This window comes from Echinops telfairi, unplaced genomic scaffold (genome assembly GCF_000313985.2).
Source record: "Echinops telfairi isolate 266 unplaced genomic scaffold, ASM31398v2 ScPeMD7_7468;HRSCAF=8506_0, whole genome shotgun sequence".
Classification (NCBI taxonomy): domain Eukaryota; kingdom Metazoa; phylum Chordata; class Mammalia; order Afrosoricida; family Tenrecidae; genus Echinops; species Echinops telfairi.
In genome coordinates, this window is record NW_022111369.1 from 7,352,408 (window position 1) to 7,379,468 (window position 27,061).

General features: G+C 41.5%; 1 protein-coding gene across 8 annotated transcripts in view; it reads left to right on the plus strand.

Moving 5' to 3' along the window:
- Positions 1-27,061, plus strand: part of COL25A1 (collagen type XXV alpha 1 chain) — a 580,731-nt gene that overhangs the window by 478,984 nt on the left and 74,686 nt on the right. For 7 of the 8 annotated variants that reach the window (XM_045284160.1, XM_045284159.1, XM_045284163.1 and 4 more), the window contains exons 16-18: positions 6,132-6,164; positions 7,230-7,265; positions 11,941-11,985. In XM_045284160.1, the coding sequence (XP_045140095.1) occupies positions 6,132-6,164; positions 7,230-7,265; positions 11,941-11,985 (114 nt within the window). The remainder of the gene's footprint in view (positions 1-6,131; positions 6,165-7,229; positions 7,266-11,940; positions 11,986-27,061) is intronic. The other variant, XM_045284162.1, reaches the window with a different exon arrangement.

Here is a 27,061-nt window from a genome sequence, read left to right on the forward strand (position 1 = left end):
CCACTGTCACCAGGGCTCCTTCCTATGCTGCTACACTGCTGTGTTTTCAGCCCCAAACTCAGTTTCTGGTATGTAGCTGGATCATAAGAAATAGATTGTGAGTGGAAAAAAAACTTTTTTTCTTTGAACTGCGTCCTATGTTTTTGGAGTGGCCGGACATCTTCCTGTAACCGCACTTTACATACAGCGTGGGTGAGAACAAGTCCTGTCATGTTGAGTGCTTGCTCTGCCCTGGGCCCAGAGTCATTTGCTTTCATTGTGTCTCTAAGGTTCACAACGGTTCTCAGAGGTGGACACTAGTATGGAGAGGCTTAAAAACCGGCCCCATTGGAACATGGTGGCCCTAAGGCCAGAGCCTATGCAATTAACCACGCAGCCTGTCACGCGGCCAGGGTTCCTACACCCAACCACCATTTACCGGTGGCATCTGACAGTTTACTCCTTTCGAGTCTAGTGCATGCACTTTATGGTACTAATGGCTGTGAGAAGAAAGGGCAGACTTAGGATTATATGTTCAGTAGGGAGGTGCGGCTGAGCCAGCTCCAGCTCCTGGTGACCTTATGTCCCACGGAAGGAAAAGTGAAGTTGTCCAGGCCGCCCCAGCTCCGTGACTGTTGCAATGTTGGGGCCCATTGTCTTGGCGATTGTGTCCGTCCTTTTCATTGAGGGGTTCCCTTGGTTTTGTCGACACTTTCTCGAGCATACTGCCTTTTCCCAGGGATTCGTGTTTCCTGATGATACAAGCCAAAGCCTCATCATCTCACTTGTGAGGAACGTTCTGGTTGTGTTTCTTCTAAGCCTGATTTGTTGGCTCCTCTGGCAGCTCAGAGTATACTCCATAGTCTTCACCAGCAGCCCTGTTTGAGTGCATCAATCCTCTGTCCTCCTACTTCACAGCCTAGCTCGGACAAACAGAGGAAGCAGTGGAAAAAGACGATCGCTTGTGTCAGTCATACTTTAGTTACCAAAGTGACGTATTTGTTTTTTAGAACTTTAAAGTACAAATACATAAATTCATATACTTACAAAAATGATAAGCCAATGTATTGACTGAAGAATTTCCCTAATTTCAAGAAAAGAAATGAAATTATATTTTACATTTTTAATCAATAATTGTATCCCCCCACCCATTGCTATTGCACTGATTTAGACTCATGTTGTTGTGATTAGCTGCCGCGGAGGCCGTTCCTCCGCACAGGGACCCTGTGGACGACAGAAGGAAGCAGTGCCCAGTCCTACGCCACCTTCACAATTGCCCTTATGTTTGAACCCACTGGTGTAGCCTCTATTTGCTCTATCTTGACAGGACCTTCTTCCTTTTCACTGCCCCTCTACTTAGGAAGCATGATGCCCTTCTCCTGGGGCAGGTCTTTCCTGGCAATATGTCCAAAGCAGGTGAGATGCAATCTTCCCATCCTTGCCTCTAAGGAGGCCATCCTTCTTCCAGACAGGTCTGTGTATTCTTTTGGCCGACCATGGTACTTCCAATGTTCTTCACCCAATGTAACGATTCTTCTTCAGTCTCTCTTTGTCCCGCCATCACATGCATGAGAAGCAACGGAAAATACCAGGCCTTGGGTCAGGCCTACCTTAGTCCTCAAAGTAACATTCTTGCTTTTCAATACTCTTCAGGGGTCTTGTGCAGCATATTTACCTAATGCCACATGATTTTCATTTCTTGACTACTGTTTCCATGGACATTGATTGTGGATCCAAACAAGGTGAAATCCTTGACAACTTCAACCTTTTCTCCCCTTCTCATGATGTTACCCTGGGCTCCAGTGATGAGGATTTTTTATCTTCTTTTAATTGAATTGTATTCTAAAGACTAAGGCTATAATCCTTAGTCTTCATCAGCAAGAAAGTGCTCCAAGTCCTCCTCACCTTCAGCTAGCAAGATTTTTTCATCTGCATATCAAAGGTTGTTAATAAGCTTAATAAGTTCTTCTCCAGGGACTGGTATATCTCCTCACAATATGTCCAAAGTGTGTATGACGAAGTCTTGCAATTCTTGCCCTTCCGGAGTACTCTGGCAATACTTCTCCCAAAACAGATTTGTTTGTCCTTCTAGCAGTCTGTGTCAGTCTGGGTACTTTAGAGAAACAAATCCACAGAAATTCATATGTATAAGAGAGAGTTTTATATAAAGGGTAAGTGCACATTAAGAAAACACCCCAACCCAGTGCTGCCTGAGCCGCAAGTCCAACATTAGCCCATATGTCCAACACCAATCCACAAAGTCCTCCTCCATCTCACAAAACACATGCAATGATGCCGACTGCAGGAGGGAAGCTGAGTCAGTGAATGTGTAAGCATCTCAGCGCTGGCACCGGTCTCCACACAGCTGCTCCAGCACCCAGGACTGCATCGGGGTAGGTCCATGTGGCTTCTCAGGGATGTCTTGCAGGAAGTGAGCCTTGCCAACTGAAGCAGGAAACTGGCTAAGGCAGCTGCATCCTGGTCCAACCACAGAAAGCAAGAGACCCGAGAACTAGAAAGGCAAGGCTCACCAAGCCATTTATCTCTCCACCCTTCAATTAAACCCATATGTGTTTATCAGCCAGATTGGCACAATAAACTTTAACTATCTCACAGTCCATGGTACTTTAAATATTATTCTCCAGCACCACAACTCAAATGCATCGATTCTTCTTCCATTTTCAGATAACCTTGAGAAGAATGAGAATTCCAGAACTCTTCATTGTGCTCATTCAGAATGCTGCATGGTTTAAAATAAGGAAAGGTGTGCATCAGGGTTGTATCCTCTCACCATACTTATTCAATTTGTATGCTGAGCAGATCATCAGAGAAGTTGGATTATATGAAGAAGAATGTGGCATCAGAATTGGAGGAAGGCTTATTAACAACCTGTGATATGCAGGTGACACCACCTTGCTTGCTGCAAGTGAGGAAGACGTAAGGCAATTGCTGATGAAGATCAAGCATTGCAGCCTTCAGTATGGATTGTGACTTAATGTAAAGAAGACCAAAAGCCTCACATCTGGACCAACAGGTAACAACGTGATAAATGGAGAAAAGGTTGAAGCTGTCCAGGATTTCATCTTGCTTGGATATACCATCATTGCTCATGGAAACAGCAAGCAAGAGATCAAAAGATGTGTTGCATCAGGTACATCTGTTGCGAAAGACCTCTATAGAGTATTGAAAAGCAAGGCTGTTACTGTGCCCCCAAGGAGAGACAGATACAATGATCTTCAAAAGGGCAGCTTAAGGGTAGGGGGTGTCACAGCCTGACCCACTTCTGTCTCCCAGAAACCAGCATTCCCGCATCCAGGTGCTCAATGAAGGTCAAAATATGTCACCACTTGGATTTCACATGTCCTCACAGGCTTCACCACCCATCCATGGAATTATTTACTAAGTGTTGTGGTCAAAAACAATAACAACAACAGAAGCTCTTTATTTGAATAAACACAATAAAATTTCTTTATTGCAACTATCTTCTGACGCTATTTCCCGTCTCTGACTTCGTTTGCTGATACTTTTATTCCCAAACCAACTGAACTGACTCGTGAGAATGTGCTTAGGTCTTCTCCCGACTAATCCCATGTTCAGTTTCACTGTCGGAGGAGGATCAGCAGCATGCATTGTTTCATTTCCACTGCTTCCAGCAGTAGCCTTCTAAACATTGGACTTGTGAATGTCTTCCAGCAGTTGCCTTGCCACTTACATGTTATAAAAATTCCTTAGGATTTCACAGTGTTTTGAAAATGAGTAAAAATATCACTCATTGCTGTCCATGAAAATGAAAAACTGCTCGGATTTCCACAAGTAAATCAGTCTTTTAGGCAACTATTTCTTGCTTTCTGCCCACTTGCTATGAGAACAAAATCTCATTCTGTTCTCATTAGTGAATTATCTATTTATTTGGCATTAAAAAAGCCTTTTAAAAAATTAACTGCAGTTAATACAAGCCACTTACTTTTATTGCTAAGTGCACAGCGCTCTTTATGCCCTGTTGTCAAACTGAAATGGACTTCTAATACTTTTCTAATTCGTATGAAAAGAACTTGTACTCTGTAGGGAACCCAAGACTCGCTTGCCCTCTCGTTGATTCCGTTTTCTCATCTATTAAAGTACTGATATTTGTCCTATTTCATGGCAGTGTAATGGGGTATATTTTTGATGGAAGCAAGGACCCAGCAGGCAGACTTGCTGATATGAGTACAAAGAACATATTGTGCTAACTCTTACCACTTGGATTTGTGTTGATGGTTGTCTGGCTTCAGTTCACTGACGTTGGACTGTGTGATTTTATTAGCCATATCCACTTTACTTCCCATCCCGCACTCAATGAAGGCAAGCTCAGTGTCATTCCATAGTAAGGCCCTGGGGTCCTTTTCTTTTTTATGTTTAGTCATAGGTTCATTGAGAGAGCCGAGAGCTTTACTTGGGTAATAGCAATGAAAACCCAAAACTAGACCTGGTGCCACCAAGCTGATTCAGATTCATAGTGACCTTATTGGACAGAGTAGAACCTTTCCCATAGGGTTTCTGTAACCTTGACAGAAGCAGACTGCAACATCTTTATCCTCCAGAGCGCTGGGTACACTCCAACCACAGACGTTTTGCGTAGAGCCAGCTGGGTGCCTAACCACTGAGCCATCGGGCCTCCTTAAAAAAGATGCCCAAGACATCAACAGAAATATCATCCTTCTCACTATGCCAATGTACTATTTCCGTCTCTTTTGTAAAGATGTTTGCTTCCTAAATATTTAATGACTTCCATCCTTGACTGCTGACAAGTCTAAATTTTTCTTTTGGAAATTTGTTTCTTTCTTCATCGTACGTGTATTGAGCATTTACGATGGGCCAGGTGCTGAGTTAAGATCAACTGCACATCTGCACGCGTGCAATGGAGAGACAGTGATAAGGAAGAAGCCATGAACACATAATTAGCCAATGAACTCTGCAGGATGTGCATAGGGCCTGCTGCTCTCCAGGAAGATGTGCACTGTGAGGGGCACACGCCTTCTTGGTCAGTGAAACCTTCTCCGAGACTGCTCGGAGATCTGAGGAAAGAGAAGGTGCCAGACTGGGCGGAGAGGAGCAGTGTTATGGGGAACTGACAAGTGTTTCTCTAACAAAGGCCTGAGGCTTTATCTCTGTCGCTAAGAGATTTATGAGCAGCTTCCAGGGTCTGGAACAAGGAAATGGACTGCAGGCCCAGCACAGATGAGGCAGCTGAGGAAATCTGAATATGTATATTTCCACTTGTAGGTGTATTTCTTTTCCTGCCAGCCTCTGAAGTGACAAAGTTATCTCCCCTTCCTTTTACCTTCTAGTATGGATGGAATGTGATGGAATGAGCTCCAGGAAGCTTGAAAACCTAAGGATTTTGCCAACCTCATTTCAGAGATAGGCAGTATTCCCTGCTAGTCTCCAATATTCTTTTCTGCACTGGCCCTCTGTGCTTAATTATAATATGTTTGCTTTAGAAATATAGTGACCCTCTATGAAGTCTGGGGAGAGTCTAGTGCCTCCTGGAAAACCAGCTCTTATCTCCAGATTTCATCTGACAGCTGACAAGTATCCCCATCACCCGAAGGTCATCCATCATCATGTAACTCCTCAGTGACCACATTACAATGAAACAGTGTCAAGCGGGAAATGTGCTGGTCTTCGCTGTGACCGTGTTTCAGGAAGAAAAGGAACGGATTGGGAGCATGGCTTTTTCCTTCCCCACAGCATTAACCTCTCGACTGCATCTGTTGACCCCTGACTTTCTGAAGGCCACAAGGGTCAGGGAGCTCAGTACATGATCGCCAGTGACATTAATACATTCCAGAAACAAAGAGAAGTAGAGCTTCCTGAAACTGAAGGCAATTGTCTTAGAATGCAGTTTTCGCACCGTACCAAGAGATTCACAGTTTTATATTTATAGTAAACAGTGTAGTATTTTGCATTCAAAATCAACCCATATTTTTGAGAGGTACCTTGTTGGCCTTAGAAATAGTTAACATCACAACAGCTGATCTATTAAGACAAATGCTGTTAGTTTTAAGGCCCCTTTGAGTATCCGGGTCAAAACTGGCTCTGTGAGTTTGTGATGTTGTCTACTCCCACCATATTTCTAACTTAGGAACTAACTCTCTTGTGTTTCATTCCAGGGCGATCCTGGGTCATCTGCTGCTGGCATTAAGGTATGTATCGGGGAGCTAACCACCAGGTCAGCAGTTCAAATCTACCAGCTACTCCTCAGGAGAAAGATGAGACTTTCTACACTCCCACAAAGAATTGTTGCAGTTGCTGTGAGATGCCCGAGAGTCAGCCCTGACCCATAGTGGCCTTATGCACCCAGAAGGAAACCCCGCCAGGTCCTTTACGGGCCTCACAATTGTTCCTCTGCTACAGCCCATTGCTGCAGTCACAGCATCCCTCCATCTCCTTGAGCTCCTTCCACTCCTTTGCTGCCCTTCCACTTTACCAAACATAATGCCCTCCAGGAGCTCGTCCCTCCAGATAACATTCCCTAAGTCTGTGAGATGAAGTCTCACAATCCTCGCCTCTAAGGAGCACTCTGGCTGTACTTCTTCCAAGACAGATCAGTGTGTCCTGTCAGCAGTCCACGGCACTTTCAGCATTCTTCTCCAGCCCCACCATTCCAATGTATCGATTCCTCTTCAGTCTTCCTGATTCAAACTCTGACTTTCCTAGAGGAGGCCATTGAAAATATCATGTCTTGGGTCAAGCACACTTTAGTCCTGAAGGTGCCATCCTTGCTTTTCAACTCTTGAAATGAGTTATAGTCTCAGAAAATCATAGGAGCTGTTTAACCCTAGCCTACAGGGTCACGATGAATCTGAATTGACTCAGTGGCAGAGAGTTGATGTATTTGTAACCCAAGAGTCAGAGTTTTTATGTTCACCAGCTTCTACCTTCTCGCCCCTTTCACCCACTCTAATGGTCAGGAGACTGTTGCCATTCTCCTGCAGAGTCAGCTTTCAGACACACAGAGCATAACTATTAGGAGTAGTAGAGGCCTAATGAGATAGCTTGTCTTCTCTTTTCCTTGATTGGCTTTTATGGAACTATGGATTATTTGCATGTGAATTTTAAATATATTCCCAGCAGAATTGTTTTCTATATATAGTGAGACGTAGAGCAACAGGCTGAGACATTGCTGTGAAAATTCTCAGAGGCTTTTCTGCGTTTTAAAAACTGCTTGCAAGACGGTGTTCCTTTCATCTGTGATTGTCTTTGCACAGGGTGAACCTGGCGAATCTGGTCGTCCGGGACAAAAGGTAACCTCTCCATGTCTGCTGCTCCCTCATTTTCATCCTGTTACATCCACCACCCACAGTGCAATATGAAAACACCTGTCTTTGCAAAATGGGGCCATTTTCCTGTGCTTCGCATGCAAGTCATTATTGCTTGCTTTGCATTTTAATATATTTTGTTTCTGGCCATAGCATCAGACTAAAAAAACCAAAAAACTTCACAGTCTGTATATATGCATCCGTTTGACACTAACCGAGGGCCGTCTGCTTGGAAGGCCCACTCCTTAGCTGGCATGTTTAAAGATCGTTTGCATGTTTCTGTCTTTCTAGAGAAGAAACGAATATAGACTAAACTCTCTTGATAGAGAATGATGGACATCTTGTAATAAACTATATTTCTTTTCCTTCCTTGCAAACGTTTAACCTGCTGATCACTGTTTATGAAAATAATATCTACCTATGCAATAGATACTCCATTGCATAACTCAAATTTTTAATAACCTAAATTTTCATTCAAGATGTGAGCCCAAAGCCACTATAACTCACCGGTCTATGTAAATGTTGAAATTATTTTGGGGCATGGCGCAATAAATTTGGGGACATGTAATGAATGTGTTAGATTCGTGCTCCTTTGCATCTGAGGCAGGAAACAACTGCTAGCAGTCTATCGTCTGAGCATCTGCCTATCAATGCCCAGTGCAGTCAGAATTTAGTTAACAGATGTAGCTAACATGTAAATGTGAATTCCACATTAGGTTGAATCTCCTAAATTCATGACTCTGCCTTTGTCTAGCAGTAGCTGATGTGGAATTTTCCTCATTAGTAGAAAGAGTGTAGCGAGAATAAATCCCATTGTAGTAAGTCTGGAGCCTTGAGACATAATAAACTGATGTTCCCACCTTCTTCACGCCATTGGAGTACCACTGTTTTGTTTTAAACACTTCAGGCTCAAGTCATTTTTAAGAAGGCCTTTACATTGTTTGGGGAGCTCTGGTGGCATACTGGTTACTCATTGGACTGTCAACCTCCAGGTCAGCCTTTCAAAGCCACCAGTTTCTCCTTAGGAGAAACACTTACTACTCCCATAGAGAGTTACAGCCTAGACCCCCACAGGGCACTTCTACTCTGCCCTACAGGATCGATAGGAGTCGGACGCCGGGCAATGGCGGTGTGTTTGGTTGTACGTTCCTTTAAGATCTATTTTAAAACAGACTTTTTGCTTGAAGTTAAGACTTGATGAGAAAGAATTTAGCAGGTAGATCTGAGACTTTTCTGGAGAGGCCAGCAGAACTATGGTTTTTGTTTTGTTTTTTACTGTTAACCTTAAGTTTTTTCTGATGCTTCATGTCAGAAATTTAAAATCAGTGACTTAATCAAGGATGCTTTCATTTGAAAAAAAAATTTCATTGACAAATAAAATATTCTTCTCAGATAGTCTGCTTTTAGATCCCTTAAACTTTAAATATATCAAAGGCTAAATTTAAATGGCTCGTCAATCTGTTCTTTGATTTAAAAAAAGAAAAAGATATCTGAATATCTGTTCTGTCTCTTTAAACAAAAGAGAATTCTGCTGTAATCTTTTGTAGATGCTAGTTTTTCTAGAATACTCAATTGCTTAATAAAATGTTGCCTTGTTATGATTATTTAAAAATATAATTTAGATACATCAGGTTTTTGAGTTCTTAGGTCCACACCTGAGACCATTAGATTCCCTTTGCATTTAATTAAAAATTAGTTTCAAAATACACTGAAAGAATGGGATGGACTCATTAAAAGCATATAACCCAGTTAACTGCCTATGCGCCTTGTAATGAGCAACATCTTTTTCATTAATATTTAGGTCAGAGTCTACCCTTTGAGGTAATGGTACTTTTTTCCTAGTCAGTGATGACTCCCCTTATCCAATTCCTGGAGTTGACAGTTCTTAGCACAACACTGGTTTAAAGAGACCATTGACACAATGGCTGCTCGCTTAGATTAGGAAAATGACAAATTCAACTGAATACTGAATACTCTAGGGCTTGCTCACAATTTGGTGGTATTTTTTGCACCTTTGCAAAACTGTTTTGTGGGGTGATTGACACATCAGCTCATTCTTGACGCATGCTCCCAGAAAAGTATGGGGCATCACGATGGAGCAAAAAGTCATTAAATTAGCTTTCTACTGTGTACCATTGCCCAGTATGAAAGTTTGCTATTTAAAGTAGCATTCACAGTAAAGGAATTTCATTACAGATTATTTTTCTTTTTAGAGCCTAGAGAATATAATGATAATACTCTTAAGTGTGTGTATGTGTGTGTGTTTGCAGAGTGTGTAGCTGTGTATAGTAGAAGAGGCTGTGTTTCATCATATAATGCTTTCCTTCTTTGTATCTCCCACATATTTCTAAAGTCTCTCTTTTAAATTTAAAGGGATAAATTATTTTATCTCTTGTCAAAGAGGACTCCCATGGCTGAGCCGTAAAAAGCCATGGCAACAGACTGCAAGGTGAAAGCAGTGTCTGAACTGAAGGCAGACAGACAAGAGTCTGCCTTCAAAGGATGACCTACATTCTGGCAGTGCAAGCCCCAGAACCCCGGGCAGTGGCTCTTCTTGCCCTGCAGTAGGAGCAGGTGGATGTGTTAGCTGGAAAACGTAGTTGAAAGTGAAGCTTTCACACCTGAAAGATGCAGGATTAATATAGAAGAAAATGTCTCGTTAAAGTTTTTAGATGCCCCACAAGAGGAAATAAGAGAAAGTCAATGTTTTGTAGTCTTCCCTTATGTCAACTAATACGTTAATTAAGCATAAATTTGGTAAAGGAAATTTCACAAAAATATAAAACTATAAAATATTAATTCTTAAAATATTTCCCTCCATCGTACATTTATAGCCTTACACATATAACACACACAAATGAAGGACACTGCTAAATGTGCATAGTCTATGTGAGCTTTCATTCGATATTTTAAAATATTCCATATTATACATTTTTCTCATTGTTATAAAACATGAGTCCATACGGCTATATACACATGTATAAAAATCTTTCCTTGAAGAAACCATAATATCCTAGTTGTTTGATAGGAATGAATAGTATGGTAAAGACCCACTGGAAAGCAATATTACTGCCTATAAATATCCCTATAAGTATTTCAGCTATGATGTTCTAAGCTTTGGGAAACTTCTCAGAACAATACAAAAGCTACAGATTTATCATGAACATGTTTAATTATGTTGATTATTGATTCTACTTCTAATCAATATGTTTTCAAAGGCCTTATGCTTTTTTTAGAGCATAAATGAGTCATTTGTGAAACATGGATACGAGTCCTTTCGACGATGCCTCTTAAATGTATTGGGGGAAAAGAAAGGAAAGGAAGCAGAAATCAGAAGTATTGGGTCACATCTGTGTAAAGTGGAATCTACTAGGACACTAACTCTATAAATGGAATAACAAAGCGATTCCTGATAGTTATACATTCTCACAACAAAATGAGAATGGTTGTGTCTACCCTTCCTGCTCTGATTAATCTCACCCCGTCTTATTGTTCAGAATGGAAGCTCTCGTTTATGCAGATTCGCTTTCACTCTCCTGAAGTACCTGTGACCCCAAACACCAAGAAGCCATGCCCCTTTCGATGTTCTAATTATACAGCTTATTGATATACAGTACCTGGAATTGTTTTATGATTTATAGCAGAGCAAAGCCTTACTTTTCATAATTTAGAAAGAACTCATATTCAATATGGAAGATGTGCTGAGTCTTCGCAAATATTCCTAGAAATTGCACCCCCTACCACTACCATCTTGATGGTTAGTGTGATGATTCTTTTATCATCATTGTTGCACCAACCATCATGAAATGGAGTCACCATTCTGCCTTCAAATGTTATTTCCAGAAATAGTAATCACATCTGTCCAATACAGAGGGAAATACATTTTCTCCTGTATTTCTCTTATGCATCTACAGTAAAATTCAGGAGATTTTCTAAGCAATGTACCTCTTGTCACAATACTTTGTGCCCGAAATAATCCGGACAAGTCTTTGAAAACGAGAAGCTTTAATTTGACTCCAATGTGCTCACCCCAAATGTACCACTTAATCTCAACCCCGTATTCAGGAACAGCTGTGTGGTACCATTAGCCATAAGCTGCTAAGCAGGGTTGCCCACATTCAAACAATTGTCAGAAACATCGGCTAGGTTTAAGGAGACTCTTCTCATCCTTCAGGAATGGAAAAGAAATCTTACTATACTTTGAAGTGAGCCAGAGTTTAGTGTTTATTCCTTTGATGGGACCATATGTTCATACAGCCAACTCTTGATTCTCTGAGGTGGGGAGGGGGCGGGCACTGGACATGGATGCAGTATTGAAATGCATACCCTTGTTGCAGCAAATAGCTTCAGTCGCCCCAGTAAATCTTTTACCAAAGGAGTAATAGTATATTATATACTCGGAGATCTGCCTTCTCATTTTACCCCTTTCTCGCCTTCTGGTTGAGCTGCTAAGCCGAAAGATGGAAAAACCGGACTGATGTGCACAGTGGTCAAGAGTTGACTGAATTGCATACTTTTGCCAATCTTTTAGAAACTGGACCAATATGTTCATTTATTCATTTCTATGTCATATTCTACTCGGAAGCTTTTTCTCCATGCATTTCTCCTGATGTGACTGCGTGACCATTGCTCTATAATGCTGTGTGATTTTCCTGTGTAGGGTGAACCAGGGCTTCCGGGCCTTCCTGGACTGCCGGGGATAAAGGTAAATAATATGTTGACAGTCATGTCGTCCTGGGAGGGACATGGTGAGGACCACCAAAATAGGAGGATACTAGGAAAAACTAAGAAATGAAAATACTTGTGATTTAAATCCACTTCAACCATCTCAAGGAATTACTTTTGCTTTAATTAAAAGTTAAGAAGGGGTAAAATTTGCTGCAGGCTTGGTTTCTGAACCTGCTCTACCACCTATGTGGGGCTGCTGTAAATGGCCCTTCATTGAAGTCAGAGTAACTCTTAAAAATGTGGAAGTTCTGTCTGCGTTCATGTTGCATCTTATCCCTGAGATCCTGTCAGATTTTTATCAGCAGTAGTCTTAACATCCCATAAACCTGATGGTTGGGCAGCTGTTCTTGTGATTCACCCTTTAAAACAATCCTTCTAACATATCTTGGGCTTCTACTTCCTGTCAACAATTCTCGCTGGTCATCATGGTATTAAAAGATTTTAACCCAATGTCTTTGGTCCCCATAAACTTTCTATGTATTTTTTAAAAATCTTAGTTTGTAAACATTTTAATTTTAAAAACAGACAAATCTCAAAAGTTAATTAACAGCTGAGAAGGCTTGAGATTCTATTACCTTAGCTGTGGCTGCTCTTTAAAATTAGCATCTTATTTGAAAGTTTTGTTTGTTTGTTTCATTTAGTAGTGTTTGGTAGAGTGACCCATTGCAAATCGGCTGTAGAATTTGAATCAGTCTCAGGTTAGACCGTTCTAAGTTTACTACTCCTGACTTTCAGTGCAGTGTAGTTATACTGTTTTGTGAAGGTTGTACTTTGAAAGTAATTCACTTAAGGTAATATGATTTCATAAGTATGTTGAAACATTGCGTTTTATCATAGGGAAGAGGCTTCAAAAAGTTCATGGAGAAGTGCCAATGTCTTTAATTTCATTTTCCTACAAACTTTTAGAAGTCCCTTTTGTGTGCACATACAATTGTGTACCTCTTATTAGACTGTTTTGTACAGACATGCCTCAGACTACAAACCTCTTATTCAGAGACTACTCATACTCGCCCTTTTATATAATGTAGATTTGCCCACATTCTAACAATTGAGCCAATGCCTCCTCACACATTCTTAATCACAGTAACCTTCATTTGCTGTGTGTACTCCTTTTAAACCATTGAAGAGGTGTCGAGACTTTCCTTACACTAAACCTACTGCCAGTGAGTCAAGGCCAGCTCATCTCAGCGCCATCCGGTCAATACTAGCTCTGAGATCTCTATAGACCACACAGAACTGCCCCTGGACATTGCCAAGGCTGTAAACCTTTCCAGAAGCAAGTAGCATCATCTTTCTCCTTGGAGGAGCTCGTGGCTTTCAAGGACAACCATGACCAAGGGACTTAGTCCAACACTTGACTCAACAGCGCCACCCAGGCTCCTTGTCTGGCATTAAAGTAAAGTTAATTAAGAACCATGTGCAGTGGTTTAGGCTTCCCTACAAAATTGTAAAGACAAGGGAATGAATCTCATTCATAACATGGGAACTACCTGTAGAATTATTTTTTCCTAAACAACACAACATGTGTGATTTCAAGCATTGCTATTTGCTATTGTTGCCTAAGCTTTGAGCTGCTAATCTCGAAGTCAATCATCTGAGCCCACCAGCTGCTCCATGGGAGAAAGATGAGGCAGGCCCCTTCCTTAAGTATTTATAGCCTTGGAAACTCTATGGGGCAGTTCTACTCTGTCCTACAGGGTCATGATGAGTCAGACTCAGCTCCACTGTGGTGGTTTGGGGTTTAAGTTTAATGTGAATACTGGGCCCGTGGTCTTTGCTTCATCATCTGTAGACTCGCCTGAATATTCAGAACTTTTTCAAATTAGGAGCTATTTTTGTGACTTCCCACCAAAAGTAAGATTTTTTTTTTTGCCTGCAAGGGTCATTAGAAATTGCCAGATCCATTTCTCAAGGTCATCGAGTGCTGGCATTTTCTTCAATCGTTTTAAGTAGTAACCTTAGTGAGAAGGAGCGACCGACTGGGAAACAAAAACAGCAAACAAAAAATCCATTCATCATCTCCTATGGATTTAATTGAGATCATCAATTCTACTCTTGACCTTTAAGTGTTGTCTGGTTCAGGGTGTGGCTTCCTAAGCACGTAATAGATGCTCACTATCAGTGAATACTGTTCAAAATGGGTTAACATAAGGATTCATCTGGGTCATTATCGGTCGCTGGATAACTGTAACAAATACAGTTAAAAGTTTATAATTTTATGATGATGGGGTGGCATCATTAACTATAGATTTTTTTCATCCCCTTAATTTACTTTGCTTCTTCTATTAGGTAGCCAAGCAGGGTTAGAACATGGAGGAACAGTTAAAAGATGAAATACCATGTATGGATTTAGAATGTATGGCTGCAAGAACATGAGTTATAATCTTCCTAGATTTGTATGTTTATTTATGCTTGGGAAATATTTCCTGTTGCTGTTCATCCCCTTCGTATCTGCTGGTGCTACACAGAGCATGCAGATGCCATCTGTCTTATCCAAGACATCGAGGAGACCAGTCATGACATACCAGGGAAGCTTTGATTCACCACCTGTTGATGTTGGGGACTGGAAGGAAACTTAATGAGCATCCGAATGCCTTCCCCAGAGCTTTCAGGAAATGAGTACAGTGACTTAATACAGAGAGCAGGCTCATCTATCTATCATCTCAGGGCACCATCAGAGAAACGTGCTAATACCTTCGGCATACAAAGTAAAAGTAACTAAGATCAAGAATATCTTAATTTAAAACTACTGTACTTTCAAGCTTCCTGCACATGTCTTCTACAGCTCTCTCACCATGTGGAAGGCATTTGCAACTCCTATTTCATGCATTCATGGTTCATATACTGTCAAGATACTCAACTGGGGAAATTAAATTATGTACAATGTACCCTGGAGCCATTGATCTGAAATACATTTTGAGCTCAGAAACTTATTTTTATAAACAAGCCTTCATATATCTGTTTTCAGTAGTTAAAACTTATTGTGACTAGCTTCTCTGTTGCTTCTCTAAAACTTCTGGGTTTTCTTTTTTTTTTAAGTTGATTCCGACACTTATTTTGAACATATATTACTTACCCCTTTGTGGTGACGGTGTTGGTGTGTGCTGTTGAGTCGTTTCCATGCATAATGACCCTATGTGACAGAGTAGACCTGCTCCGTGGGGTTGGCTGCGCTGAGATCTCTGTGAGTGCACATCACCGAGTCCTTTCTGCCCCACCCAGAGCGATTGGTGGGTTTGAACCATAGACGTTCAGGTTAACAGCACAGTGCTTACCCATTGCACCTCGGGGCTTCTTATGGCTATCTTATCCTAGTAACTAAGCAGTGCTGGTTCTACCTTTTACCAGTAATATGACCTTGGGCGAGTTATATAATCACTATGTCCTTTCATTTCCTCATTAAATGGCCATAATCAATGGCAATAGTTCAGAGCATTTGCAAGAATTCAATGAACTAATGTGTGCTATTTCCAAACATATCAATCACTGTCATGGAGTCAGTGCCTCCTTATAGTTACTCTATAGGACAGAGTACAGCTGCCTGTTGGAGTTTCCAAGACTTTAAATCTTTACAAGAGAAGATTGCCTTATCTTTTTTCTCATACAGGGACTGATGGGTTCAATCCCCGGGCTTTCAATTAGCAACTCTATGTAGCACAGCTGTTCTCAACCTGGGGGTCAAACGACCCTTTTACAGGGGTCGCTTAAGACCATCGGAAAACACATATTTCCAATAGTCTTAGGAGCTGAGACACCACTCCTCTATCCGTCTCCAGGAGGGTCTGCCCACATACAGATAGACCCACATACGAGAACTGGGCGTGAAAACTGTTACCCATGCCACACCATGCTTCAAGACAAAATTTCATTTATTTGTCATTAGAGATAAATATTTCACCATATATAATTACATATTATTTTATGATTCCTCACTATGTTTTAATTATGTTCAATTTGTAACAATGAAAATACATCCTGCATGTCAGCTATTTACAGGATGATTCCTAACAGTAGCAAAATGACAGTGATGAGGTAGCGACGAAGATAATGTTATGGCTGGGGGTCACCACCACATGAGGACCTGCATGAAGGGTCGTGGCCTGAGGAAGGTGGAGTACCCCTGCTGTAGCACACAGAGCTATGCTCCACGTAGCCTATTCTGCAGGCCACTCTGTCCCAGAGTGCTGTCCCTAACCTATCGGAAGCGCTGTATACATTTCAGCTATTGCTGTTTCTTCTGGGGAAACAGTGACTATATACCTGTTGTATGTAGTCTTTCCTCATGTGAGTAATTTTAACCTTTCTATTATTAAGCAAATGGTGCTCTACAGGGTTAATGGATGTAAATACTGAAAACTCCTTTACAGGCATAGATGAATGTTACTTTGAAAAACAGGAAGATACCCTGCTTTCTTTTGATGCCTGGCAACACCCTGCCCCCTTATCCTAGAGCACAAATGTATCCCAGGCACAGAGGATGAAGGAGCAAAATGTGCTGGCAGGAGATATAACACTGTCAAAACGTCCTATCACTGTTGGCAGGAAAAGCATGATGGGTTATGATGGAAATTCTCCTAGACCCCACTCGATATTGTTGCCTTACCTAAGACAGCCTTACAAATGGAATTCTCCTGTCAATATATACTCCCTATTTATCCCAAAAGAAATTTAAAAAAAGAAAAAATGTGAGTCAAGGGAGGCATCGTATAGCAAAACCAAACCAAACTCAGCCCCAGTGGGTTTCCACAACTGTAAGTGTTTAGGGAGTGGAAAGCCCAGTCTCTCTCCCGAGCAGCTGCTGGTGATTTGGGACTGTGGATAGTAGAGGAAAGATGCCACCAAATTTTAAAAAGACAAATCATTTAAGCAGCAGTTTTTTTTACTTACAGTACATCATCTCTAAAGATGTGATGTTTGGCTCTGGCCTCGTATTACTGAAGTGCCGGCATTCAGAACAAGTACTTGAGGATTGGGAACGTTTGTGACAGAAACTAACCTCTTTGCCTCATTGTACGAAATCATCTTTGACATTAAATCATATGAAGACTAACTTTTACAGGTGGCAGAAACATTGACTGTGGCATTCTTAGGATTAAATAGAGTGCTCAGTAATCTAATAGAAACCGATCTCCAAAATCCACTGGAGAGCTGGTTTCCTCCTCAGAACCATCAAATCGCTTATTAAAAGTAACAGAGGAAAATCGGGGGAAATAACACAGACTGTGTAATGAGTTCCTAAAAGAGAAATACTGGGGTAAGGGGTAACATTGTGTTGCCACTGCTCAGTATTTATTGTTTATGTGAAGTTCATCTGAGCAGTTGCTGGATTTGAGAGTCAATTTAGGAAATTCATACAACCAGAAATCAGAGATTTTTTTTGTAAGCCATAATGAAACCACTAATAAATACAGTGTATGTGCTTTCGTGATTTAATCCTGTTAAGGGAAAATAAATCAGAAAGGTATATTTTCTGGCTTTTAAATAAACCTGCTATTGTAGTTCATTATTTATATAGCAAACAAGATATTTTGATTCATACTCAGATTTGACCTGCAAGTGAAATAGGCATTTTGGGGAGCAGGCTCTACCATCTTTTATTCTCCTCAATAATTTTACAAATGAATCATTACCAAAACTGGGTGCCTGGAGGTTCCTATTACAACAAATGTTCTTGCTATAATCCTCAAAAGCAGGTATCATGCTGCCTTGAATTCTAATTAGCCTTTAAGCAAGACAAATATCGTATGGCTAATGTATTCAGTGTCAAGACACGTTCATCAAAATTATTGGTAATACTTTTAGCACCCAGGCAAATCAGCACATAGTTTTAAAACTCTGCTGTACTATATTCTGGGCAATGAAAATTGAGCCTGCTTATGGGTGATAAATTTCATGGAAAATGTGACCTAGTTTAAGCTGATCTGTTAGAAGGAGTTTGTTTGTTTTTTTAAGACAGGTTAAAAAAATAACATTTTTTTGCTCCTTTAATTGATAATGACATAAAAATAAAACAAATGGTAATAAATGGAAAACCAGAGATTTTTCTGTGGGCAAGAGCTAATGAGTTAAGACGTTCTGACTACCGTTCTATTTAACAGATGGGAAGTTCTGAAAGTCCACAGGAAAACACCCGGTGAGTGATTGTGAACGAGCGAAGCTCTCTCCTTGTCTTGCCTCCACTCAGAATCCCAGCTGAGTGTTTGCTGACCCTCCTCATATGTGAAGGACATCTTTTGTGCGCATTTGACAAAATCGTGTTAGGTGAACTGTCCCAATGGCCATGTTGAAGCTAAAGAGAGGTCGTTGAAAATGCTTCTTCGCTATTCATTAAATGTGTGTCTGGGGAAAATCAGTCAAGATTCTTTTTCGATGGAGCGCTATGGCTCAGTGAGACTTGTCACTGTCAGGTTTCTCAAGGAACTTCCCAGCTTCCCCTTTTCTTTCTGTCACCCAGAAGACTGGTTTGTAGTTGTTAGTTGTTGTAGCAAGAAGACAGAATGTATGCCCCTCTCGCCTCTTTATTTGTATTTTATTCATGAGCTGACTTATTTTGAACCTCGTGATGTGTTACGGTCAGAGCCAGCATTGCCCGGTTACACTGCTGCTTCAAATCACATGGTTCCACCAACACCACTTCTTCCTTCCTCCTTCCTCCTTCCCTCCCTCCTTCCCTCTTCTCTTCCTTCCTCCTCTCCCTCCTTTCCTTTCTTGAACTCTTTATTTTATAGTGGGTGACAGTTGATAGAGAAAATCAGTTTTCCATTCAATAACTTGTACACATTTCTTCTTGGCGCTGTCCTCCCCACAAGCAGTATCACTTTCCCACTGACCTCCCTGTTTCCTGTTTCCACTCGACCTCTTTACCGAACTCTTCTGAATTTTGAGTAACTGCCGTTGTTTTGATTACAAAGAATTGATTTCATTAAGGAGTGGGTGTTTCCCTACTGCTTTTGTTCCCCCTATAGAACTGTCTATTTTTTGACTGAGAATTGATTGACGGGGTAAATTCAGTTCCAGGTCTTAAGAGTGACGGGTGGAAACTAGTTCCACCAACCGGTAAGTCTAATTTTGTTGATGGTTTTGAGTTTTGGTTCACATTTTCCTCCCACTTTACCCCGGATCATCTACAGTATCCCTTTCCGGGCAGTGGGCAGTGGTAGCCAGGCACCACCTGGTTCTGGTCTCAAGGTTGTGGGCACTGATGTTTGTGTGGACTCATCAGACTGACTTCATGCATCTGAAAACAGGTGCAGGGGCGAACAGTTTCGTTCACTCTACTGGACAAGGCGAGACTGCTACTTGCACCTTAGATGACGGATCCTTTAAGAACCCCCCTCCCCCACTCACTACTCACCCCAGTTGGGTGGAGAACATTGTCTTGGTTGACTGTAATGCCAGCTGATCTTGGTGTCTCTTGAGATGATGGCCCTGTTCCCCCGGGCAAGCTGTTCATTCCCTCTGTGTTTGGTTATCGCTAAGATGTTTGATAACTTTGTCCCCCGGGCGCTCCCCCACATGCATGGATATAGTTGCAGCGTAGCTACCCACACATGAAGAAATGCCCTCTGTCAAACTTGTGGACACTGGTGGGTGTAGTCTAACTCTGCCCCTGACCCACCAGACCAGACTGTGTGTCTAGCCACGCACAGACACCCTTGTTGCAGGATTGTGTGTTTTACAAGATTTACCTTTACTGTCTGCCACTCTTGTGCACTTTCCAGTGGCCTCCCCTGCCTCCATCATTTTTGCCTGACTTCCCTTTTGTCATTGATGGCCTTCTTCCCTCTCTGATTAATAATTTACCCTCCTTCCCCCTTGGGCCCCTGATCGCCACCCAAGAATGTCTCTTTTTAGTGTGAATACATTTTATAATAGTGATCTATAAAGTATTTGTGCTTCTGTGACCACATTGTTTCAGTCAGCCTAATGTCCCAAGTTCATCCGTGTTAGGAGATGTTTCACAGATCCATCATCATTCTGTTGTTTGTTTATCCATTCTTTCATAGCTGGACATGTATGTTGCTTCCATCTTTTGCTGTTATGAATAACACTGCGATGAACATGGGGTTTAATATTTATTTGTGTCATGACTCTTGTTTCTCTAGGATGCATGCAATAGTGAATTGCTGTGTCATATGTTATTTCTATGTTCAACCCTTAAAGGAAGTATTATGACCTTTTCTGTAGTGTTTCCATCATTGTACGGCCCCACCACTTGTGTATGAGGATCCCAATCTCTCTATTCCCTCACCAGCATTGACTTTTGTTGTTGTTATTGTTTTGTTTTTAACTCTGCTACTAATTCTAGAATAAGATGACATTTATTGTTTTATTTGCATCCCTCTAAGGGTAGAGAAAAGGAGCACTGGTCGCATAATAGTTACCCTTTGGGCTGCTAACCACAAAGTCAGCAGTTCGAAACCACAAACTGCTCCTTGGTAGAAAGAAGAGGCTTTCTACTCCTGGAAAGAGTTACAGTCTTGGAAACCCACAGGGGCAGTTCTACTCTATCCTGTAGGGTCATTATAGTTGGCATCGACTGCATCAACTTGATGGTGATGAATTTAGGGGGTTTTTGAATGTTGGCAAGTGGATTCAGCATTCGACTGCTAATCAAAGGACTGATGGTTCAAACCCATCAGCCACTCAGAGGGTGGTAGATGAGGCTGTTTTCTCTTGTAAGTATTTGCAGTCAGGGAAATCCTGTGAGATAATTCTATTCTGTCCTGCAAAGTCACTGTAAGTCATAATTGGCTCTGTCGCAGTGGGTCAATGATGACAAGCATATTTTTGTGTGTCTGTTCACTGCTATTTGTACTGGAAGTTGTAGCTGCCAACATGGTTGGCTATGGTTGGAAAATCGATGTGAGACCCACCAAGCCTTCCATGATTAGCCATGTGAAGACACACTTCTGTGTAGCCATTCTCCACAGACCTGATTCGGCGTCTCTATGTGTCCTGAGTGCCTAAAACTTTCATTCAAATGAGCCACTCGTGTCCGATGTTTAGATGTGTCTGCTCGCTGCTGTTCACAAGAGTTCCATAGTAGGTGTATGTTTTACTTAAATTAATTGCGTTTCTTCTGCCCAGCATGAACCCTAGTTTAGCTGCCCAAGCTACAGCTATTAGATAATTCATCTTTTCTACCAGCTCAACAATGGGAAGTATGTGACAGTCTTGTTATGGGGCTTGGCTTGTGGGTTCATTGATGACGGGTATGGCTATGTAATTCATGATAAGACTAGCCTAAGGAACAACTCAGAAAAAGAAAATCAGGTGCAATATCCAGACTGGAAAAGTAGACTATATAGTTCATTTTGGAATTTGATCTGTCAACCCCCGACTTCACGATAGCACCAACAGAGGTGAAATTTCTAGTTATCCGACAGTCATTTAACCACTCGCTAGCAGGTGACTTGAGTAGCAGAATACGATGCCAGCTTTTCATTTGGTTTTAGCAATTAAAACTTTGGGTTGCATGCAGGAGTCTTAAAATAGTCTTGTAGATACATTTCCCCAGGTTTTAGTTAAATCATAATCTGTGCTTATGAGTTAGATTACTACACCATTTAATTTTTTCATGGGTTTTTTTTAAGGAATCTTATCTGGTTGGATGTTTCCAGAATCAGTGAGACCGTGGTAGTTTTGTATGGCTGTCATGAAAACAGCACAGCATAATCAACAATGATAGTTCAAACCTGGATTTAATCCCTGTGGTAATTAAATTTGTGCTTCAATACCACACCATCTATTGCTCCCTTCCTCCTTCTCTTCTCCCCTCCCTATTTTCTCCTCAATGCTATCTAAAATCTGTACTAATAATTTAGTGAATCTACTTAGCATTTCCCCTCGTCCCCAAGTCAACTATCAGTAATTGATAGGGCTTCATACAAATTATTTCTAATAGCTATTGCCATTGTTACTGGTAAGAGTACATTTTGATAATTACAGCTCTCATCTAGGGACAGCTTTATTCTTTTAGTAACATATGAAATCCAGGAGGTCCAGAGGGCCTGGGTGACTTCTCAAGGGTTCCAGGAAGACCATGGCAGAACCTGGACTGAAGTCTATCCCCACCCCCAATTCCCAATATAGTGACCTTTTAATTCTTCATACTGCCTGTAGTTGAAATAGTCATTGGAATATAAAAAACTGTGATGCCCCAAATACATTTTAAGAGCTTCAGACCTTAAGAACTACAGACTGTCTATTAATGGGGAAAGACCATTTGGCAATGGGTCCAGGTGGTATTAGCAACTGATGACACTACCATGCACACATAGAAAATATAACATTGACAAATGTTCGGTTATGTATTTCTATTTCCACCACCAATAATGATAAATATTTAAAGTGACAACTACTACATACCTAGGTCGTGTAAAGTCTCAAATTCCACTTTTCCACCAACTCTGTGAAGTCCCCTTTGTCTATTATTTTAGGCTTCTACAACAGTTTCAGAAACCTGGAAACCCAGTTTCAGAAACCCAGTTGCTGTGAGCTAGAACTGACTCAATGCCAGTGGGTTGGGTTTGAGTTTGGTCCCAAGAGAAGCAAACAAGGACCGTCTGCTTCATTCTATTCCTGGTTACTCTGACTAGCTGCTGAGAGGCCCTGGGTACTGTGCTGGGTGCTGTGGGTGCCTATCACATTATCTTTAAGAAGTGGTTTTTCTTGAGATTGAGAACTTTTGACTGAGATTACTGCAAATCCCACAGTACTCGGACTCATTTCTATTTTGCTGCATGGCAGGACTATTCTTTCAAGCTATGTTGTTATTCTTTTAATATATAATCGTTTTTGACATCCCTTGCACAATCCAGTATGTTTTTGAAAATCTGAACTGCTGTGTGAGTTTGGATGGTGAGTGAATAGCGCGGTGGAGGAGAAATGTGGAATGTGAATGGACTTCTGTGTAGGAAGAAGTACGGCCAGAGTGCTCCTTAAAGACAAGGATGGGGAGACTTCGTCTTATATCCTTGGGACACGTTGTCAGGAGAGACCAGTCCCTGGAGAAGGACCTCGTGCGTGGTAACGTAGAGGGGAAGTGAAAAAGAGGAGGCCCTCAATGAGAAGGGTGGACACTGTGGCCACAACAGTGGGCTGAAGCATAGGGACAATTGTGAGGATGGCACAGGACCGGACAGGGTTTTGTTTTGGTGTCTAAGGTTGTCGCTATAGGTCAGAACTGACTCATTGGCACCTAACAACATGTATACAGTAGGGAAATGTACAACACATACACACACACACACACACACACAGCAGAGTGCCAGTGAATAACTTATGAAGATGTAAAGAAGAACCGGAAACATTTCAGAGCCAATTTAAAGCTGTTTAACTCACAGATCGGTATTATTTTATGAACGCAAAAAATGTCAGTTTTCCCAAAGTAAGTTTATTGGGAAGGTTGGAAATATTATTGATATTTTTTCAAGTATCATTAATATTGGATATAAATGTACACTTCTGTATCTGAAAGTAAAACTGATGTAAACTAGCTTTAGAATATTAAATATATATACATTCGTAAGCTATTCATCGGTGGCCTGATGTACGTGTTGAGGTCTATCTTTCCCCGATTGTTTTTAGACATTTTTTTGGTCTTTGAATATGAATAGGTCAAACGTTTAAAAGTTAGTATTCTTTAAGAGCATGCCATATGTTCAGAACACACCATACCACTGTAATGGCAGAATGATTCTACTTACTGTTTTAATTACTTTCCCCAATTATGATAGCCAACACTAGCCCTTTTTGGCATAATGGTTATGAATTGGGCTGCCACCCACCAGGTCAGAGGGTCAGAGCCACCAGCTGCTCCGTGGGAGACAAACAGGGCTCTCTGCTCCTGTAAAGAGTTATAGTCCCAGAAACCCACAGGGGCAGTGCTGCCCTGCCTACAGGGTCGCTGTAGTGTGGAACCCACTACACCATCAGGCCCATTGGTATGTTTGAGCCATTGTTGCAACCACTGTGTCCATTTATCTCATCGAGGGTCTGGGATGCTCCTGCATTTTACCAAGCATGATGATATAGTCTCCTGACAAAATACAGAGTTAATTCTTGAAGGAACTCGAAGAGGGGCTTGGGACAGCCCTCTGGAAATGGCAAGTGACAAGAAGACATACTGCATGTCGTCAGTTAGGTCATAGAAGGTGGAGCCCTGGTTGCACGGCAGTTCAGCACTGGGCTGCTCAGCAAAAGGTCCACTGTTCACGCTCACCAACAACACAGCAGGAGAAAGATGTGGTGATCTGCCCTCATCATGAGTATAAGCTTGGAACTGTCAGGCAATTGCACGCTGCCCTGTAGCGGGCTATGTGTCAGAATCAACTTCACAGTACACAACAGCAGATTGTGGAGAGCTAAAAAATTACTGCTAACAATCCTGAAGCTAGCCTAACATTAGCCTGTATAAAACCAACACCAAACACACTGCCATCGAGTCAGTGCTGACTCGTAAGCCACTCCCTGTGGGATTCCGAGACTGTAACTGTTTATGGGAGTAGAAAGCCCAGTCTTTCTCCAGAGGAGTGCTGGTGGTTTCGAACTGCTGACCATGAGTTTCAAAGCCCAACATATAACCATTACGCTGCCATGGCTCCTTTAGCCTATATAATGAGGACAATGATAATTACAAACATTTATTGAAAACTTACTTTATATTAGGGACAGCACTAAATTCCTTGCTTGAATTATCTTTTAATAAGGCTTGAATACCCTACCCTATAAATAAGCAAAATCTCCCATTACTTGACACCTCAACACTCCATATTGCAAAGCCAGTCTTTAACACAATTGTGAACTTTGGTACACAGCATCAGTTCTCAAATATTCTGGTCTCATGGACCCCTTTACATTCTTAACAATTAGCAAGAACCAAAAGAGAGCATTTGCTTATGTGAGTGCATCTGTTGATAGTTACCATACTGGAAATTAAAACAAACATTTCTTTTAAGTTGCATGTTCACACATAGAGGATAAAGTTCTTGGGAAATTTTTATTATCTTTGAATTCCATTTTTCCACACATTTTTGAAGTCCCTTCATAAAATCACATGCTTCATGAAAAATCATAGCTCAATTTTCCAAAACAAAAAGAGCTTGGCAGTGAGAGCGGCATCGTTACACATTTTTTTGCAAATCTCTTTCATATTTGGTTTCTCTATGGCAGCTGGATGTGCCTATCTACTTCTGCATTCAATCTGCTGTAAGTTGTTGTCCTCATTGTTTTGATTGAAGTAACGCGACAGAAGCCAGTCTCGGACAGGTCGGTAATAAGCCCAGGTGCCATCTGATGGTTCTAAATGGAGACCCTGTGTGTCAGAGTAGAACTGTGCTCCGCCGAGTTTCATGTGCTGAATTTGGGTGTGGATTGCCGGGACTTTCTTCTGGGCTGTCTTGAGATGGCTCAGCCCACCTAGAGTGAGGACCCAACTGGGTGGCTCCTATTTGTCCCTCCCAGGTGTTCTCAGACAGGGGAGGAGGATTTTACTAGCCTTTTCATATCGTTGTGGATATTCTTGCATGATCCTACACCAAACTCTGCAAATGGCCGTCTCTGCACACTCAAAAAGGAGATGAAAGGAGATCAAGGAAACCTTGTCCTCACCTTTTGAGGAAAATAGTTTCACCAGAAAGTTTCTCAATGGTCCGAAATCATCCTGCAGTGGTGTCTGGAATAGTCGGGGATCCCCTCAGCACACTTTGAGAATGCTTTTAGGAGGCTAAGAAACAGCCCCAAAGGCCGCGTTCATGGCTTATTTATTCCAGTATGGTCTCTCGAGGCAGCAAAGAAAAGAAACCGAAGATGGGGGCCCTCCTCTCTTCCGACACGAACTCATTGGCCAGCCTTGGACACGCACTGTGAATTGTATGGCCCCAGTCATTATTTCCTTCTGTTCCTGCCACGGAGGTGCCTGGGTGACACATATGGTTTGTTCTCACAGCTAACAGAAAGATTGATGGTCTGAATGCCACCACAGGCCCTGCCAAAGAAAGGTCTGGCAATCTGCTGCCATAAAGAATTCAACCAAGAAAGCTCTCTGGTTTGAAGTTCACCATGCATCCATCTGACGCAATAGCAATAGTTCATTTTCTGTTGTTTTGGTTTTGGCGGGGGTGGGGGTCTGGAGGGTTGGGGCTGGAGCACTTGCTAAGACAGAGCATGGATATGTAATGCTTGTAAAGAAGCAATAAACATAAACCTGTGATTCTTTAGTTCAACGCAGTTTGCCCTCGAGCAACTTGAAATATGCCATGTCTACTATGTAGATACGGTTGATGCTTTCTTTGAGAGACTTGATAAGGCATAACTAATCATACTCGAAGTTTTTAAAAATGAGTTAATATTAGTATTGTTGAAATCATGATAGATTTCAAACTATCAGTCTTCTTGAAATCAAAATTGATCCCTCAATTATTCTTTCCACTTATAAGCAGGAATTTAAAGTAGGAGCTTTGTCTGTAAAAGAAAAAAATCTATGTCGAGCCACTGACATCAGTCTCATTTATTTATTTTTAAATTATGAAGCTGCATGCTGCCCTATGTTTGTATAAACTACACACTAATGTGGAAAAGGAATAGTTTTCAGCTTTTTATAGTCCCCCGCCCCCCACCCGCTTTTATTACTATGCCTCTATTTGCTGGCTAACCAATCAGATGATTTTATTGTTACTTGGGGGTGTGCACGAGGCCTTGTCTACCTGCATATGTTCGACCTATTAACTTGCATCATATTTTCATGATAGTAAGTCACTACTAATAATACACATTGGCTTTAATACAGATTTTTTCTAGAGCTTGGGGAGAGAATATATATGTATTCGTGGAATAGCGGTTACCTTTTGGACTTCTAACCAAAGAGTGGCAGTTCGAAATCACCACCCACTCTGCCGCAGAACGATGAGGCTTTCTACTCCAGTGAAGAGTTAGTCTCAGAAACCATAGGGGCAGAGCCACCGTGCTATAGCGTCACTATGAGTCGGAAGCAACGTCAGGGCAGTGAGTTATTTGAGTGAGACTATTTGAATGTCTTCCTTATTTTTAAT